This window comes from Euprymna scolopes, chromosome 3 (genome assembly GCF_053919585.1).
Source record: "Euprymna scolopes isolate OS-2025 chromosome 3, ASM5391958v1, whole genome shotgun sequence".
Lineage (NCBI taxonomy): Eukaryota > Metazoa > Mollusca > Cephalopoda > Sepiida > Sepiolidae > Euprymna > Euprymna scolopes.
In genome coordinates, this window is record NC_136484.1 from 143,654,847 (window position 1) to 143,676,182 (window position 21,336).

Below are 21,336 nucleotides of genomic sequence, written 5' to 3' on the forward strand. Positions count from 1 at the left end.
AGATGCGACTAAAAGGCGGTTAAGCGTCTAAACTGGAACAAAAAAATGTACATTTTAATGGACGATTACTTGTCGCAACCCAACGACGAACCGGTGATTAGGCTATATATAGCGCCGAATTTTAGAAAAAGGGTGTTAGTTCAATACCATGATGATAATAGTCACATGGGCATGAAAAAAAAAACGTTTCAGCTATTAAGCAAAAATATTTCTGGCCTGGTTTATTTAAACAGGTAAACGAATAGATGGGTAAATGTATTCCATACGAAACCAGAATTTTGAGAAAATAGCAACCTCAAATGCGGGAGTGCGATTTTCCTGCTTTTCCTTTCGGGCCTTACCCAAAAACTCTATCAGGCAACCAATATGTAGTGACTTTTATAGATATGTAAAGTTGTTGGCCAGAGGCTTTTGCAGTTTCTAATAAGCAGGCAGAAACAGTGGTACATCTGTTGATTGACGATATTTTTCCTCAGACTCTTGGCACCACTGCAGCTTTTAACGGATAATGGGCATGAGAACATAAACAAAACAATGAAAAAGGCATTAGAGGACCTCAATGTGCATCATGTGACCACATCGTTCTATCACCCCCAGAGTAACGGCAAAGTCGACAAGTTCCATAGAACGATGCATGATATCCTGGCGAAAAAAATAGGGGACAATGACAGCCGTGGGACATATACATAAATCAAATTGTAAACGCTGTCAGGTTCCATGTGAGCGAAACAACAAAGTTTCCACCATATTATTTGCTCTACAACAGAGATGTTATCCTGCCATTGAAGAACATACTAAGGCCCCGTACGTTCTACTGTGGAGATGAGAATCCATTGTTTCATGGATTTTAAAGTTTAAAATGCGTTTATGATTTACTTAAGAAATTCCATTTATAAAAAAAATAAATAGAACAAGATTCGAGTTATACTGAAACTAAATTGTATTTAATATGAATAAAAAAAACACCTAAGTAAAATGTTAGAAGCAGAAGAAAATGTTTAACAATCAAATCGAACGATGAATAATTTTTTAATAAGATCGCAAAATAAATAATTGTAAAACGATAAATAATTATTATACAAAAGAAACTTTCAACAGAAATATTAAACTTGGAACAGTCTTTGTATATAATACATAATAGAGATTGATGAATTACTTTTAATTCTTATTAATTCGTTTTGGAACTAAAATAAAAAAAAGAAAACTTGAAGCTATCTTTATTAAAACCAATCAGCCTATAATTAATAATATTCCGTGTGAAATCAGTGAGAAGATTTTAAAATGGTTAACGTAACACAAGTTTATATCGTGAGGCTAATTCGGTTGTCGAGATATTTAAATTACTAACGATTTCATCTCACACTGCGAAAACGTACTCCTGGCGTCTTATTGACTTCACGTGCCGATTCTTGGCTATTATGAAATTCTCTTCTTTTCTGCAGTTTTTTTTTTGTTTTTGTCATCTTAAGATGATTTGACGAAGAATCTAAAACATTCATAACGCATATGTATTTCATACGAAGAAAATGTTTTTTTTTAAATACAAAAGAAAATATTTTTTAAATGCAAAACAAATTAATTAAACAAACATATATATATATATATATATATATATATATATATAAGAAACATTGTGTGTGTCAGTTCGTCCCCTATGGATTCCTAAACAGCTGGGCCGATTTCACACAAATGTAATTTATGTGCCTTAGAGGTGTTTTTATTGGAATGTCTTCTATAAGTTGCGAACATCGATATTTGAAATAATTCAATTAAGGAAGGAACAGGCGATTTTGACTAAAATTAATGCCTTATACAGTCTAACATCACAAGTGCATCTGAGAAGTTTTATTCCTACACAAGCAGAAAAGAACCCGCATATAAAATAAACAGTAGGTTCTTTGATATATCAGAGGCACGTTCGAAATAAGTGTTTCTGTTTATAGCGCAATTGAACAATGATGTTTGACTTTTGCATTTGAAGCTTAAATTCAAGCCATTATGACTACACAAGTAGAAAGGCGCAACATAAAATCAAAAGTAGGTTCTTTGATATAACGGGAGCGCGTCCGAAATGAATGTTTCTGTTTAGAGAACAACTGAACCTTGATACTTGACTCATGCATTTTAAACTCAAACAATTATATAAAAATAATTTTATAAAATTAACAGTAGGCTTTATTCAGTGAAATTTATCATAAATCCAAATGTATTGTAGACTAAGTCGCTGCAGGGAGGGATCTGAAGCTTTCTCCTGGTGCACCGCGATGGGTCCCCAACTAAAACAGGAAATCAATCGATGTGAATTCATCGATTTTGATGGCAGTAAAAGTATGGTTGAGTTAAACTCACATTGATCTTAATTCAATCCCCAACAACGTCGGGGCTCGCTACTAGTACACACACATACATACATACATACATACATACATACATACATACATACACACACATATATTCGTTTACTTTTCCGCTTAGATTTGTTATTTTCTTTGGGGCAGATATACTCATACAAACAGAAGTGTGCTTGTTAATACAGCATTGTTTATAGAAATACATAAATAAAATGTATGAATTCAATAAACTTCCATCTATAGATTAAATAGTAGGGTCGACTAGACTGAAAATTTGATTGTGTGATTAGTTTATGAGAGAAAATAAGTCGGGAAATACTCGTCTCTTTCTACTTATAATAGCATTTCTTCCATTCGTCCTGAACTAAATCAATGCCTATTTATGAGGGTAGCGCAGACAGGAGACAGAAAGGTGGTCCTTACTAGAACATTGACGCACCAAAAATCAATTTGTCTACGGTGTGTTGAACTTGAATAATTCTGGTATTCAACTTGAGTTAAAAATGAAATAATGTTTTTGTGTTCTCGTATATTTATTTTATAATGGAAGATTTCATGCAGGTATATTTGTAACATTCAAAATGTTATTGAAAATAAAGTATTTTTTTAAATAAATCGGTCATTATATTGAGTTATAACAGTAGAAATATTTAATGACCTGTTCTACATTAATGCTATTCACTATACTCAAATAATTTATAAAATTTTAATAGTATAAAACAAATATCCCGGCTTATAGCAAGACAAAAAATGAATACTGAATGACAAAGTTATTACAGTTCTGTCTTGCATATATATTTACTTATATATATAAAAGGCATGTTATCTGCATGTGTGTTTGTGTATGTTTGTATATGACATCGTAACCTATGAACTCTAAAGCAGCTGGGCTATTTTTTTAATTTCACACAAATGTACTGAGGTTACAAAAAAAGGGCCGCTTTTCTTGTAAGAACTTTAGTTAAGTGGAAAATAAGATTAGGATAGACCGAGATTCGAACTTTGTAAGCAAGGTTCAGAAATAGATTCAGAAAATGGAATATTAAAATTTCGCATTGTTCAATTTAATATAAAATAGTTTAGATATGTTTGTTTGTAATCATTATTCATGATGGAGGGACACATTATTTGGATGGCTTATACAAAGTTCATTAAAGATGATTAAACATTACTTTTAATTATTGAATGATGACACTCTGGATTATCCTCCCCTCCTTTGTCATAAGAACGGATCATCCTCTCCTAATATATATATCAGAAGAAACAGTCCAGAACGTTATAAATATCCTTCTCTCATCATCGTCTTGTATTACATTTACTCGTTACATGTTCCCGCCATCTCTCGATATATGATCCCCAATATGAACACTATTATACAACACTGAGAGTGGTCTTGCATAAGTTTTTTATCGGAATTTGTCCGATAGGTATCGAAAATCGATGACCGAAAAATATTGATTAAGGAAGAAACAGACTATTTTGAACAAAATTAACACGCTTATAAAGCCTAACAACACTAGTGCATTTGATAAGTGCTATCGCACGAGCAGAAAGGTCCAGCGTATAAAATCAACGGTATGTCCTTTGATAAGACAGGGGCGCTTTCGAAATGAATGTTTCTGTTTAGAGAACACCTGAACAATGATGCTTTACTTCTGAATATTAAACTTTAGTTCAATCCATTATGTAAAAAACAATTTCATGAATTCAATAGTAAGTTTTCTACTGTGCAATGCGCCTCACAGTGTATTGTGGCCTTAGCTTCCTTCCAGTGCCACGCGGTTTCCAACTGAAGCAGGCAATACGCCAGTTTGATTGAAAAATCGATGATTTTACAGATTTCGATGACAATAAAAGTATTGGAAGTGCGGAACGTTTGCTGATTTTTATTCAATTCCGGGTAACGTCGGGTCTCCTTACTAGTATATATATATATATATATATATATATATATGGGGGGTAATATATATACCACATATGATCCTGACGGAAAGTTCTTTCTCTCTAAGAACTAAAACGTCCTAGGATTAAGTACTGTTGTCATATTTGCGAGTTACTGCCCGGAGCATTCTTTTCTGATTTGATGGAGTATATAGACCGATATCGAAATCAAGCGGGCAATGCATTTTTCTTCTCCCCACCACATCTTAATCACAAAAGAGACGTTACTAGTCTTTTTCTACTCTATCGTTATTTTATGGCAGGTGCTCCACTGAGCTTGATTTCACCCATTGGAAAACATCCACAATAAAAACTTGTTCAGATACAACTATTGTCAATAGCTTCTCTTTTTGTATTTCTACCTAAAACTAAACAAAACTACCATAAGAAAATTTTCTGTCTAAGAGCTGCCTGTTCGTGCGACACACTACCATGGCGCTGCTTCCCAGCTGACTATAACGTTGTAGTTTTCAAGCTAAAAAGAAAGTTCGCACTTATCATTATTCAAAAAACCGCAAATTTAAGCTAACTTGAATGTGACTGTTTAAACCACCTATACCTAATTTGATTTCCCTTTTATTCCTCTATAATTTTACCTGTTCATATTTAACTTTTAATTGAAGTATCCTAGTGTTCACGCCAATTCAAAAAATTAACTTCAAATCGAGACAGCAAAAAGAAACTCCGCAGCAACAAATGAGCTTCAAACCAGCTAAAAATACACAGCTTTTTAGACACCAAAGCATCTCTAATCGTAATTGTTGCAAACTGGCGGGAAAATATGATAGTTTTCTTGGTTGCCATGCAAACAACCTCATGATTGTTGGATATTAGGGGATTTGTTTATTGCTCATTATTTACTACACTATTGTAGATTTTCCAGAAATCACGAGTTCCTAATTTCTGCGCTTCACTGCGTTTTCTGGTGATTTCAGTATATTCTCTCTTAGCTATCGCTATTTCTTTCTTAGAATTACTTCTAGCTCCTATAAACTTTTGTCTGTTTGTACTTGATATATGCCGGATAAATCTGCAGTATGCCTGTTGTCTTTGAGCAATGGCAGTTGCGCAAGTAGAAATAAACAACTGGGGAGAGTGGGTTTGTTATAGAACTTCCGTGTGGGAACATGTGTTTCATTTGCCACGTTGAACTATTCAGTGGTCGCATTTGTGCACTGTTATACAAGAAGAGAAAAGATATTTCCCCATGGAACATTTCTGATGTGATCTCAGATGGAATCCCAGTCAGCCTTATTGTAATACCTTGTCGTTTTCAGCAATGGCTCTCCAACTTCGGTTGAGAGTTTTGAGTGCTATTATCACAGCATTATCAGCATTCCCATATGGGTAGTGTGCATTTTTCATACAATCCCCAGGAATTATTGTCAGAAATAGGTCCAGTAGTGAGGTGTACTGGCTCTGACGATCTGGGACACGGGGGCCGAGACGTTACTATCTGTGTCAAATAATGGAATATAAAAAAGTTATAGATGATGCTACCAGCTGTATCTGTGTAGTTAGAGAAGCCAAGCAAATTACTGTGGTGGACATTAAAGTCTCTAAATACATGTATTTGGGCGTTAGTGTCAATGGAAAGTGTCACATCTATGCTCTCAGAGACATGGGTCGAGGGAGAGCGACAAAGAAAATATAAGTAACTAACGCTATGTTGTAAAGTTAGTTTAAAGCACTTGAAAGTCTGGTAATCTTATTCTAGTTTAGATTCACTAGTTATGGTGAAGATGTTATGAATATAAACTCCAGGTCCGTACATGTGTTTGTCAGAGTCCTTACAGTAAAGTGAAAGATAACCAGACATGTTACAGTGGTTAGAGAGGATGGAGGAATGCAAGTTAGTTTTACTTGGCGCTAAGATATCCATGGAGTTTGCTAGGAGAAATGATTCTACATCATCTAAGTTAGTTCTGAGTCCACGGATATTTATAAATGCCTCAAGGGAGGGGGCGAATCTTTGTTCAAGTGTGTGTTCGGGTAGATCGGTATTTTAAATTGAGCTGTCGTCTCATTTTATTGCGTAGTTTCAGTTTAGAGTGAGCGGTGCTAGACAAAGCGGATGTGCATAGCAACCATCATATATACAATCGATTTCTCATCCACAGAAATGTGGCCTCAGGAATGACCAAGTCGCTTTCCGTACACAACATGGCATTAAAAACATCCCGATATTATACAACTGATGATAGAGCAGCCATTCAAAGCGCTACCAAAGAGTTAGGGCTCCTATACTGTCAGTGAATACAGCCGCCAGACAAACTGTCAAACCGGTACCCTCAAACCTGTCAGAGTGGCCCAGTCCAATCATGTAAGCATACATAGTAGACAAGCACCCCTGAAATGCTCAGGTTTAGAGAAAGGGAATGAGGTGTGTGTGGGGACGGCATTCAGTGCCCTCGTCAGGAAACAAGACTAAGCATTGAGCGTCTCAAATGAGTCCCTGTGATCGCACCTCTGGCTAATAGGCAAAAAAAGGCATATGGAAGCCGGGCAATAAGTAGAGTCTATCTATTCCTTAAGCAGTTTAGGTTTGCAAACCGGTGATTTGATCGAGTCATCAGCCGTAGGGAGGTTGTCAACCAGGACTGTGGGTGTCTCTTTCCTCCGTTTGGTGTCAAGACGTATGAGGTCACATATGAGGTGGAACGTTAAACATCAGTTTTCCTTCTCCTAGATGACCTGACCAAATCTACGGCTCCATTAGTATCGAGAGGATTATCCCAGGACCTGGTTTCAAAGCCAGGTATTTCTACGCCCCTCCCCTGTGAGTAGTTAGCATAAATCGAGTTAGTATCAAGAATGATTAGCATCTGCTGTGAATTTACACTTATCAAAATTGGATTAAAATTGGAAGATGTGGTTATTCACACGTTTTGAGTGGAAATGCAAGTGGGGGTATGAATGAGTATGGGGTGTAGATTTTAGATTAATATCGTTAGAGTTCACGAGGATTAAGCATGGTTTGTGGATTAATAAAAAAAAATCGGAAAAATTATAGTATAAAGAGTTAGGGTACGATTCGGAATGAGCTTCAGGTGTTAGTTTTCATGTAAAGACAATCACCAGTAATTTGGCTCATTTAACGGAAAGAAAATGCCTTCTTTATACATAACTATGGATGTTTAGTATTGATTTTTAAGGATTAGCCTTCCTAAGTTAAGGGCCGGAAGCTAAACCCCCTCTCAATGTAAGTGCAAAGTATGTGATTTTATAGAAGCTTGGCGAGAAGAGCAATTGGTATTTGTCCAGTTGGAACATGATAGATCATATAACTTGGTACGGTTTAGGAGTATAAGGATTTGAAATAATGTTTATCATGCAAAACAGACACAGGCAGTCGTCTTGGGGATAAACTAACATTTTTGACTCGAAATTTAGAAAAGAATTTGTGCCAGTTATTTTAGCGTCATACATGAGTAACCATATACGTACGACCAGTTTATGCCTTATAGTTAGACATACGCGTTCTTGGAGTCAAAGTATCTGACTATTTTCAATTAATAATTTTTCCCCGTTTTCTTGAGTGACGGATTTTTAATTGCATATGTCCAAGAAATCGGGGAGAAAAAAAAAAGAACTGGCTCTTTTAGAACACATTTGACAAAGACAAGATTTAAAACTACAAAATGAATACAATTAAAATGTTTATTTTCTTTTTTATGAGTGTGGTTGTAAAAATTTCTTAATAATGACAGCACACAACCATTTAGTATTGAAATTAAATATCTTCTTTTTTTTCTGTTTTTGTTTTTCACTTTTTTCTATTGTAACTAGCAAGAAGACCCTATGTTGCCCGAAATCGAATGGGAAACAATAAATGGAACACACCATATTTTTATTGTCATCGAAATTGGTGAAATTGCCCATTTTCAATCAAATCGATTGATTTCCTGCGCTGTAGAAAAATTACTGTTTATTTTGTAAAATTATTTTTTATATAATGACTTAAATTAAAGTTTTGAATGCAAAAGCCAACCTGTGTTTAATCCAAAAAGTTACTGATAATCTTATACGTCAGGCTCATGTGCTTGTGCGTTGCTAAAATACATTTGTGTAAAATTTCCAAAAAAATCGGCTCAGCCGTTTGAGAGTCCATATGTTATGAACTCGAACTCTCTCTTTTTCTTTCTTTCTTTCTCTTTTTTTTCTCTCTCTATCTCTCTCTCTCTCACACACAAACGTGTCTTTTATATATAAGTAAAGACCATAACATTGTAAAAATGTTAAATGTATTTTTTCTCTTTACATTTTAAATATTTTTAACATCATAATGTTTCAATACATAAAAACATAATTCCTATGAACGTTCACAATATTTGGTAGATTTTCTAATTGCAGAATAAATGTAAATAAATTAAAAACTTAGTTATATGAAAACACACCGTATAAATAAAAAAACAGCATTGTATAGTTCAATTTATCGGATTCCTTTTAAAAAATGACTAATTTCTGCAATTTTTGACATTTAAATGCATAAATTAAGGAAAGATGCATAAATATTATATTTTAATTAATGCAGAATTATCATTTATTATAAACAGGAATACCGTACGTATTACACGTAACGTTAACTTCTTAAAAAATGAAGTAAAAAAAAACGAAAAGAAACTAAGACATGTGCATGCGAAAATTATGTCTTTTTTCTAAACAGTTCACTTCTTGTAAATAAAAAGAAAAATACGCGAGTTAAGATCAAAACCAAAACCTAAAAACAATGAGTCTAGTACGATAACCAGTAGACCAGTTTGACACCATCTTTAAAATGTGTTTTGTAACCTACTTATTTTTAACAAAGATAAGCTGTTATATGAAATATGATAGTAAATATTTCCAATATAGATAATGTGAAAATTAAAAGGTTTGGATGATATAATCGTCGATTGATTAGTTGTAAACGGATATCATTGTCCTAAATTTCGTATTATATTTTTTAAAAAAATTACTGAAATATTTATGAAAACAATTTGAACAAATAATAGAAATTTAACAAAACATTCAGTTTGATAGCCTTGCTTTTCTACTGTCAAGATAGCAGCGATGAGTGAATAACAGCCAAGTTTGTTGATCTGGCGTCCGCAGTCCAATCCCTTTTTGTTATTTTGTTGAATGGGGATACATGAATTGTATCATTTAATGCTACTAAGAAATACCTGCTTTCCTTTAACAACCAGAGGAAATATTATCATCCATGTCAAATAGCAATCTTACCCAAAAGTCTAGCATTAAAACTCCTCAGTATAGCATTCACAGATAACGCGAATTAAAACAAATACATAGTAGATACTGCTAAGGTTGCTGCAAAGAAAGATGGGATAACTCTACCGTTTTAGAAAACTTTTAACATCTGCCGGTATCTGATATTTTTACAAAGCCACCATTCGACCATTAATGTAATATTACTGCCACATTTCAGCTGCTGCACCAGACACTATTCTCCTTCGCTGTCTCGCTTAAACAGTGGCTAATAAGTTTCTTTTTTAATAGAGCCCACACTGTTAAGCATGTTCTAGATTGTCTCCTTGTTACAATGTTGCATCATTGTGTTTGTTTTACTATTACCCCAATGGAATGTGCTCCGACGAACTTGTTCTGGTACTCACGCAACGTACATATGATCGACCTGTCAATCAACTTAATCCCATTCCTTCATCGTCGAGATCTCCAAGTTCCGAAAGACTTTCTACTTTATATATATATATATATATATATATATATATATATATATATATATATATATGCATTTGCTTGTTTTTGAAATCCTTTGAGATGAAGCTTTATGATTTGTGGATTCATTCTTTTTGCCAACTGTTATCCTTATCTTCATAATTGTTGCTGTTTCTCCACATTTTGGCGAACTCATCCTCTGGCCTTCTTCAGGTGATTAAACGTGACGAGATAGGAACGCTTGGTCTCGTAACTGTATCCCCGGTAATTACTGCCTTCCATAGTTGTCTCATCATATTTTTGGCCAATGAATTCTCAGGCCTGCTTAGGTAGGATTAAAACTGCTATCTTCAGACAATGCTCATATGGAAATGTAGAGACTCAGTGCCTTTCTCTATCGTGTATGGGTCCCAGATGTACAGTGGATAGAGATGTTGAGTCGATATAATCTCATGTGAGTATTGTCTGAAGATAGCTATTTCAATCCTACCTAAGCAAGCCAGAGGATTAGTTGGCCAAGAGGTAGTGAGACAATTATGGAAGACAGTAATTATCGGAGTACGTTGGATATAATTACAAGAGTCTGGATTTTTATCCTGTCGCCGTTAATCACCTGAAGAAGGCCCGAGTATTAGTCGTCCTAAACGTTGTGAGACAACAACCAGGAAGAAAAGAGTAACAGTCCTCAAAATCAATTAATTCTTTCTACTTTAATAGTTCCCTATTTGTTTCATGTTTCCATGACAACACTAACATGGATAAATTTAAATATGATGTAAACAAATATTATGTTGAACAGCCTCTCACTCACGATAATCCCTTATAAACCTAGCCCCTAATTCACAGTTGCCACTGAGTGGAAATGCACCTTGTTTGTTTGGTGCTTGCATAACGGTGGGGACATATAACAGACGGTGAGACATTTATATTGGTTACACACAGTTCATATTTATAACACATGGGAGATGAACACATTATTGAAAGAGTTAACATTATGGAAGGAGGGTGTTTCATACAAAGTTCGTTTACAAAGATCATCACAAAAACACAATATCTTCTCAGGTTGAAAGATGCCAAACGAAAACTTATAAATATGATGATTTTTATTTCATCCGGATGGGATGATCAGGGACCCGAATGCCTTGCTGATTTCTACATTGTCTTTCTTCCATCTCTTTCGCTTGCAAAAGGGGCTTAGATAACTCTCCCCCGTCACGACTCAACCTTCACCGATCTCTTTCTGATCTGACTGATTGATCTCGGACCCTCTTTACTGAATATATTGAAACTATCTTTCTTTGTGACGTCAGAAACGTGCCCAACCATATGATTCCTCACTTGGGTTTACATAGCATATGTCCAACAAGTTTTTGACAAAACAAGACAGTCCTTAATATACACTGTCCGATATCTGGCCTAATAGTTGTATCGTTATTTAGTTATTTCTAAACACAATGGTCAATTCAATAAATTCATAAGATTGCATTATGTATTCACTTTTTCCTTTCTCCTTGTAATAAATATATTTTAAAGCTTATTTACTTTGTTTATTTAATTACTGGGATACGTCCACTTTAATGTGATGAATATACGTTTTTTAAGTACCGCTTTTACTGTAGATGTTAACAACTTTCATGTAGTCTCTCCTGTAAGTGCATTATTTTATTTCCCTGTCTATGTATACGGACATAACCCGCACGTATGATATTTTATAATGTAAAGGTAAAAACTAAAAAGAAAAGGGTTATTTAATTCAACTCTCCTTGTCCATACATTGCTCACTTAAGTATCACCAGGGAATTCTATAAAACAGACCTTAATTCAGTAACTTCACATCAATATAGCAACCAATAGATATATAGATTTCTGATTCGACTTCCAAAATCTAAATCAAAATATTATAACATTCAATAACATGAAGATTTAAAATGTTAAGTAAATAAAAATTCCAGCAGCATAAATAGATCTACTAAATCTAATTGTAAAAATAAGAGTTGTTGCCCTCTAAATAATAACTGCATGCATAGTGATATAGTTAACAAGGCGTTTTGAGAGATCTGATTTATACAATAATGACACTAATAATAAATAGCAGAATCCGTGGAAATTCCACGATAGTTGTAAATTTTTTAAACACGTTATAAATAAAATGAATGAAATAAAATAAAACAAATAACAATATATAATTTTAAAACATTCTTTTTAACCTTTTAACGCTAAAAAGAATTAATTTAAATAAATTACATATTTTTTCAATGGAAATTCAACACACATTTTTTTTTCAGAATAACTTATAATAGAAATTATAAAGGAACAGATGTCAATTCACTTACACATTATTTTTAATTTTAAATAATCTATGATCGAAAAAGCACTTTCAGCATGACTTCTTTAAAAGTTATAAAATAAAATAGGCAATTTAAAACGGTAAAAACAAATATGTTTTGTTTTTTTTAAACATTTTTGGAAAGGAAATGGTTTTAATAATTTTTAACTGATAAGAGCAACTATAAAGAGGGGGTAATTCGTTTCTCATTAATTAATGTTTGCGATGATGATGATATTTTTTGTTACACCGGACGTCGGACACGTAAATTAATATTTAGATAATAATAAGAGTGAGAATAATTATAAAACATTTACATAAGATGTCTTATGAGCGTGTACGTCATAACAGTATTTGCATAAGAGTGTACAAATAGTATGTGTGAATAAAAAAATACGTAAGCGATTTGAATATTTACTAAAGCGTGAAGATACGTGCATACGTGCGTGCGTCACTTGATTTACGTGGGGTGTGTTTCAAATAGGTGCACGTGCTAAAATAGTTAAAATGTATCAGTATACAACCTTACTTCTTTTTGGGTCCCATCTCGGTCGGGCGAAGGAGCCGCATCGGTGGCACACGCGTTTCTCGCAATCAGTGCACACACGGCCAATACCATCAGCAAATTTAATTCGGAAACACAGTTGGCACAGCCTTAGGTCGATATAACCCGTTCGTTCTCTCTGGTGAAACTCTGCAGCCAGAGCTTCGTAGCGGTCCAGAGCTATTTTTAAGTTTCTGCAAAAGATATAAAATAATAATAATAATAATAATAATAATAGAAGAAGAAGAAGAAGAAGAAGAAGAAGAAAACATACCTAAACTCATGGTGTTAACGTTAAAAAGTAAATAGTCAAACGCATGTCAGCAAAGAAAATATAACGTCATCTAACAAAATGTGCTGGTTTCCGCATTCGAAAACTGTCCATTATTATTATTTGTACTTATTAGGAGGTCTGAGGTCATCATCAGAGGTTACCTACTGAGGATAACCGATGGTATTTCTTAGAGTCTAGGAGACAATAAGTCTCCACAAATTTTCAGTATTCTCTACCTGTCTCGATAATCTTTTCAAATGGCGGTTATCGCAACAACCGTTTACTGTTGATTTCTCCTTAGCATTTAGCATTGGTCTTCACTGAATTTTGATGACAATAAGCACCCTCAAGCGCCTACTATCCTTCGTATTCATGAAGTGCTGGTCTGGATATGCTCTTTCTTCTCCATCCTTTCATCCTCCTTGACCGTTCACGACAATTATCTGTGGTATCAGCCAAGACTGATTCTTTTTCTTTTCTTTCTTTTTTCTTTTTTTTTCGGGGGGGGGGAGGCACAGTTTATAAGGTTCCATGTTCATTTGGGTTCATGTTGTGCCCATAAATACATGAGACGCTTTACGAATTTTTGCGTCCCGGGACAAGAATGTTATAGAGAAAGAGGACGAAAAGTGTGGCAATTATAATCCATTGACCTTAGAGGTAAGATATATGAACGGGGTTAAAACCAAAGTAATTCCTGTGGTAGTTTTTACACTGTAGTATCAAATCGTCAGGTCATTTGAAAAAAATAACTACGAATCCCTAATGTGTTGGGCGACCTTCAGACCTCTATTATTATCTTTAAAGCTTCTAGGTTGGAACCAGAATTGAAGGTGAGTCTTCTGAGAATGAATTCCATCTTTTTCCAGGGAGACGTTATTAAAAGTAATCAGGATTATTATTTAAATGTATGGAGTTATAATACTTCACCTTTGTCGAATAAAATGCGAAATTATTAACACTGTCATTGAAGGGACATAATAAATAAAAAAGAAAGCGTGTCAGAAATATATGTTATATACTGAGTGGTATGAAGATGACGTATATTCTGTATTGTTGCTGTTGTTCATTCAGGGAGAGTCTTAGTGATATATCTAGAGGCAGGGTACACAGTTCTATAGGAGCACCAAGCCTGTAATTTAACTATAAGAGATTTTTGAATATCTCGATAGATAGACTAAGAGATAGTGTGTTTGACATTTATACATATATGTTTGTTGTAAATCGTCTAGTGATTGGAATGACTGCTATTCATTTATCAATGAATAACGAGACACTTTGTTATAAACAAACTTGGTTTATTTAGCAAACATTCATATATACACAATAGGCGGTAGAGGTGGTGGAGGTGGTGGTGGGAGAGATGTAGGTTGCGAACGTGACAGGCAGTTCCTCGTCGTCTGTCTCTCGTTCCCCGTCTCCGCGTCTCTCTGCCTTGTTTTTGTTTACCATCTCACTTTTATGGGCTTTCGACCTGGTAACCCATAAACCAATTGATATCATTGACCCATATTTTGACCAGCCCGGCGTTTGCTTTTAATCTTACCTTCGACCGAATTACGTCATCCCCAGGTCATCCCATTCCCGGTTTCATTTTTGTCGGCCAGGATTTAAGTTAATTCGAACCTTGCTCCATACAACGGCCTGATCTATAAAACGGCTTGCGTCATAGGACCAGGTCATCTAATTCCCGAGTTCCATTTTTGTTGGCCCGGATTTTGAGTTCATTCGTACTTTTCCTCTCCATAACACACACACACATACACACACACACACACACATATATATATATATATATATATATATATATATATATCCATATATATCCTGTGTACTGCTTTTTTGCATGTCAATTTTTTTTTAATTTTGAAATTGCAATGAAACGCAGAGAAGTGAAATTTGGTACACTGGAAAAGCATAACAAGGTGCCTTATTTTCCTTGATTTTTGTGAAATTTGAACAAATATTTGAAAGTTATTCTAATTTTTCTATTTTTTTGCTGATTTTAAGTGTATATTCTTTTTATTGCAGGTCTCCCAAAATGCCCAGAAAGAGTCGATTAGCAGCTAATGAAAAGGAACGTGTTGTTGCAGGCATTAAAGAAGGTTTATCTCCCGCAGATATAGCCAAGTAGCTTGGAAGAGATTGAAGAACATTGTCGTCATTCGTTAAAAATTAAAACATGAAACCAAAGAAAGGACAAAACACAAGAAATAAGTTTATGCTCGCGATTTTAGAAAAATTCGCCGTCAACTTATCAAGCAGCCGGGCAGCAACAGTGCTGCTATATTTGACAAGACTGGAATACCTTCCCTGTCAAGCTTTGGAAATTTTTTTCACCGATGAGGCCAGAGCAATCCTTGATAGAAAAGATTGGTGGGCCAAGGTTTGACGTCCTCTTGAATTCCCTACCCTCATCGATTCTGTCGTCAACAGGGAGATGGAGGTGTCGTGTTTTGGGTTTAAATAATCTGCGATGAACTAATTGAACCATTTGGAGTGTTAGAAAGTGTCAAACTAACAAGCCAGTCTAATATTGTATTTTTAAATGGGCATTTGTCACCATGGCTTCATGACCTTATGACCTTCCATTGGCGCGTGACCGCAAATTTATTTTTATGCAAGACAATGCTCCATCCCACTCAGCTAAAGCTACGACATCTGAGAAAATTTGATGACATGGCCACCTTGTTCTCCAGATATGAACCCAACTGAGAAGCTCCGGTCAATAATATAGCTGAAAGTTTCTTAACGAGGTTTTCAATTTTCGTCGAAGAATGAACTTTAGCATAACATCATCTCAAATCCGCCGATTGACAAGAGACTATTCAAAATGATTTTGAAGCACGGGAGTCACGTTGATAAATAAATATTTCCTTAAACAAAATAGTGAGTAATTCGTTCTTTTTTCGGTTAATATTGTTACTGGATATGTTCTTTGTTTCATATAAATAGAAATATGATTTAGAATATAGAATGAAGTTAGAATAGTTTATTACTGAAAATATACATGATAAGACAATTGTAAAAAAAGTGGTACACAGTTAAAATTACCGGAAAATAGAAAAATTAGAAGAACTTTAAAAATAGTAGTTCACATTCCTATAAAATTAGGGAAATAAGGAACCTTGTCATGCTCTTCCAGTCTACCAAATTCCGCTTCTCTGCGGTTAATAGCAATTTCAAAATGAAAAATATATTGACTTGCAATAAAGCGATACATAGGGTTTATCCCAGCGTGTTCCTGCAAGATACAAATTGATACGTCTTCGAAAACGTATAATAAATAGATGACAAACACATACTGAAACGGAAGAAAAGGGTATATTACAGTAATACAATGTTACAAGTGTAACTTCTGCTACTCGACTATATTTACTGTAATCACACCGCAGGAAGTTGTAATACAAGGCCGGAAGTTGGGGAAGATAAACCATCACACTAAATGTAGTGCATTCTGGCCTCTTAAAAGTTGCCTAAGCATCCCTGTCGGCCTACTCCTATGAAGTGCTTTAAGTCAGCTTGCAATGAACTAAGTCCTTCTCAGAGAGCGGAGACACGCACTGAGAGAAGGAACCCCTAGGACTACTCAGAACAAATACAACAGCCTGACAGATGATAGACCACTGCAATGGTCTAGTCTCTGTCAGGCTGATTGTCGGAAAGAGAGTATCGATTGGTATGCATATGGTCTGAAAGATCTGTTATTCGACTCTGAACTTACATCACCGCAGCGTAATGTGTGGCTGCAATGTGGCAAAAAATAAACAACGCCCATATAAAAAGACGACTTCTCCTTTTAAATATTGTCTGGACAACCCCGTCAATATTCCCTAGTAAGAGTCCCCCAAACAGATAGCAATAAACTTACTCCTTCCCAAAGAAAGGTGGGCCGTTGGGTTATGCAACGATCTCGGGGTTACGTTGTTTATTAAGTCTGAATATAAACTAATAAAAAAAACAATTATAAAATTAGTCTATATCTACTCGCCCTATATACCTTATCTTTATTTTCGCTCTCCAGCTACAGGTTAAGTAGTTTTATGAATAGCAGCGATATTTCCTTTTGTTTTATTTCTTTTACTCTTTTTCACACATATGATAGCGATAAAAAAGGGGATATAACTCTTAATAAGTTAAGTTAAGAGATAATGTCGTTTGATCTGAGAGTTCGAGAGACAGAGAGACTAGCATGGTAGCGACACGCCGGGCACTCAACATCTTCATATAAATAATTTAATGTTTCTAAGGTGAATAAAATGGGGTTAAGTACAAATAAGCCTGTATACTTGTCATCATGATACCCAGGGACTCTGCCGTTACATTTCTTCGAACACAACAACTCCAAACAAGGCATCTAGCCATTTGGACATAAAGGGCTATTCTTGGTATCATCTAATAGGGAATTGCAGAGAGTCTATTTTATTTTGTTATTCGAATTATTCGCAAATTGCGATAATTTGAAAGACAACTTCGTGTTATTGCGTAGTGATGTCTTTTTACTTATTAAAAAGTGGAGATCTAAATGTTTACGATTTTCATGCATTATCCTTTTGGTTCAAACTATTATTTATACACTTTCTATGTTTAAGATCTATGTTTGAAAACCATTGTTTTCATCGAGTAGGTGTTCTTATATTGAGACAATGCAAATTTAACATTTCAAAAATATCTTAAACAATTCTCAATATATTTTGATCGTCTTAAATACACATGATAAACGAAGTAGGGGTGTATAGTGTCCTTTACTTCTTGACATTTCCATAATGATAATGTGTGATGATTCCTCCTTATTCTCGACCATTATTCACCTTCAGGAAAAATGTCTACACAACTCACCATCTTTGAGGAGTCTTGTAAAACTGCAGTAATAGTTAATAGCAGAATTTGAATGGACAATATTTTGCTTAAGGAACCTTGATACTTAGTTTATGAAGAACGTTAGATAAGTTCTTGCGCGTAATTCACTTTCTGTTGTATGATATAGTTGATTTTTTCTGTGCAATCACTTATCTCTCTATGGGTTATGTGGCAAAGTACAACTCTGAACTAATTGTAGTTTCTGATTTACAAGCGTTTGAACTAAGTCAAGCGTGAAGTAGTGAGCCCTGTTGAATGTCGCGCACGTATGGGGAAATTAAGAGACGCTAGGAAAATGAAAGGCGGTTTAATATCAACAAACCTATCTTGCTGTAAGACAACGATTTGTTCCACAATGCGAGTGTCGCCAGAACAAAAGCACGGGTTTGTGACTATGAAATTCTTCCCCATCCTCCCTAATTTGCTAACCCCGTACACTCTGAATTTCGCCTCTTTTCAACAATGAAATGGCTTTTAGAAAGCAAAAGGGTTTCTCAGATGATGCCAACGTTTCTGAAGTTACGTCGTGGTTGGAGTACCAACATGTTATGTTAAACAAAGACCGTCTCCAGAGCTGCATTACCTGATAGGGGAAATGCGTAATATTGCCAACCACATGAAATACCTTCGTGTAAAATTTCAGAAAAATTGACCTGGCCGTTTTCGAACAATGCTCAATATTCGACATAAAGCATTAAATACGAGTAGAGTTTAATTGTAAATTACCATTTATAAATATTTATGTTAAAAAACAAGGAATACAACATAAAATATTTTTTTATTCCATGAAATTTCAAATATCTTAAATGTTAATTTGCATAGATTAACTCCTCTCCTATATATATATATATATATATATATATATATATATATATATATATATATATATATATATATATATATATATTGTCATGGTCCGAAGGTCGTGAGAAGAAAACTGAGACCCCGGAGTGGACGCAAGTCAAACAGGGGACGTGAGTCCATGGCAAAGCGGAAACGACTGCGACGCTGCCGGGGTCAAGTTATTTTTGGGAATCAATGTTAGGTCATACCGAGGTCGTAGGGAACACTAGCAGCAGCCGAAAAGCGGAGAAAAGGATAAAAGAAAGAGGGACAGTCAGGATTTGCGTGTCGACGAGGGAAGGTGGTGTCTTTGTTTTCTTTGGCTCATAGAATGTGTGGTGATAAAGCGAAATGATACCTTAAAATGAAAAAAAAACGTTATATGGTTTACTTTGAATTAGCCATGAAGAGCGACGAATGTTTCTCCCTTTTTTTTACTGGGCTCCGAAAAGAAAAAGAACGGAAAAGGTTATGAAGCTTTAAAAAAGAGGAAAAAAGAAATGTTATATGCGGTAACATATTACCCCGAAATGGAAAGAAGAAGCTTCGATTTGGTTTAGCTTGAGAAACAGGTTTGTTAAATTCTCCTCCTCTACGCCACTAAAATCAGTTATCATAGTGGCTAGTGATGCGAGCTCCTATGGAATACAGGACTGTATCTTAGATAAAATGCCAGACAAAAGTAAAGCACTATTCACAAATTGAGAAAGAAAATTTTGCTAGATACTTCGCAGTTATAAAGTACCACCAATATTTAAACGGGCAACTGTTTATGCTGCAGACAGACCATAAACCTCTATTTACCACCTTTTGAGAGAAAAATTCTACCCGTCTACACAGCAAAATTTTTACTCAATTTTAATTTAGAATGCCACTCCTCTAAACAGATCGGACATGTGGACAGACTTTCAAGGTTAGTTCAAAGACAGAGTAATCTCTGAGTAATCAGTAATTGCTTTCTTTCGTACTTATAATGAATTTAAAACCATAATGTGCAACACTGTCCGATCACACTGCATGAAATTAAACGCAAAACACACTAAGACCAATTTACTAGTGCCACAAAACAAAAACATCGCAAATAAACAAAAAAAAATACAGGACAGTTTTTCTATGTGTGATGACGTCCTACTATACTGCCAGAGAGTCGGCATACATTTATTACTCAAAAAGAAAAAAGAAAAACCTTTATATTGGGTCACCCAGAATTAAACATAATAAAGAGTCTCATACGTGGTTACATAGACTGGCTAGAGATGGATATAGACATCAACAACATAGTCGGCTCATGCAAGGGTTATGCTTTTACGGTAAAGGCACCCCCAATCATTTTGAAGCCATGGCCATAAACAGACTAACCTTGGTCTAGAATGCACCTAACTTTGGTTGGCAGCTACACAAAATGGACAGAAGTGCTCACATGTAAGAAACCCACTACAGGAGTAGTTATCAATTTCATTCATGAATTATTTCCTCAGTTTGATATTATCGACTGTTTAGTAAATGACAAGGGGGCTCAATTTACGTCCACAAATTCAAAAGAGATCTCTGAAACTTTGCAAATTAAACATGTCACAACTCCCCAGTACCATCTGCGATCAAACATGCAGGCGGGACCTTGCAACAGTTTGTATAGATCTATAGGATTACACCTAACTCTCATACACTATCACTAGTATGTCCAGAAGATACTACGTTCCAGTAAAAATGAAATATGTATTCGAAAAACTGCCGCCAAAGGAAAAAATTGAGAAGGATCTTTATTGTGTCTAAGAAACGATATGGCCCAAGAGAAAGGGGTTTCTACAAAACTTATAAAAAATAACACGTCTTTCTCGGAACTGAGCACAATAAACTAAAGAATCAAAAATATAGAAAAGATCATTCAAAAGCTTAAATTCACGCAGGCATGACACCTTAACCAAAATAAGAAAGCATCTGTTGGAGTATCTCAAATATGCACATGAAACAGAGGACAATAAACTGCATAGTTCATTAAGACGATTATGGTTTGAGTTGTACCCCTTTGCAAATTGGCTGTTTGGAGAAATGGAAAACTAGATGGCTCTGGTTGATAGTCAATTTGCATAAGTAGAGAAATGGGCAGCATATAAACGGTACTTTTTTAAAGCAGGGGTGAAGAGCGCAGAGAGTGAAACGACGGTTGGAAGAAGTGACGGTGAATTATTTTTGTGACGGTGAATTATTTTTGGACGTTGAAGAGCTCAACCTTTTGGAAGGAACAGCTGTGTCTTATATATACATTTTTTTATTTCCTTTTTTTCTCTTCTACTTCACTACAAGCTATTTCGGCGGGAACTATGGAAGCAAAGAGGATCAGCAGTGAAATGCTTAAGACTTTCTCTGGAGAGGGAGATGTTATAACCTGGCTGACCAAGGTTAAACTTGTCGCTAAGTTGCAGGACATCGCGGATGTAGCCAGCTTGATACCGCTCAACCTTTTGGAAGGAACAGCTGTGTCTTATATATATATATTTTTAATTTCTTTTTTTTCTTC

At 35.1% G+C, this 21,336-nt stretch overlaps 1 protein-coding gene across 3 annotated transcripts in view; it reads right to left on the minus strand.

Moving 5' to 3' along the window:
- LOC145259675 (regulating synaptic membrane exocytosis protein 2-like) overlaps positions 1–21,336 on the minus strand; it is a 602,608-nt gene that overhangs the window by 314,244 nt on the left and 267,028 nt on the right. For 2 of the 3 annotated variants that reach the window (XM_080117347.1, XM_080117356.1), the window contains one exon: positions 12,827–13,035. In XM_080117347.1, coding sequence (XP_079973473.1) covers positions 12,827–12,916 — 90 coding nt within the window. In that variant the 5' untranslated portion in view covers positions 12,917–13,035. Of the gene's footprint in view, positions 1–12,821; positions 13,036–21,336 lie in introns of all 3 variants that reach the window. The other variant, XM_080117339.1, reaches the window with a different exon arrangement.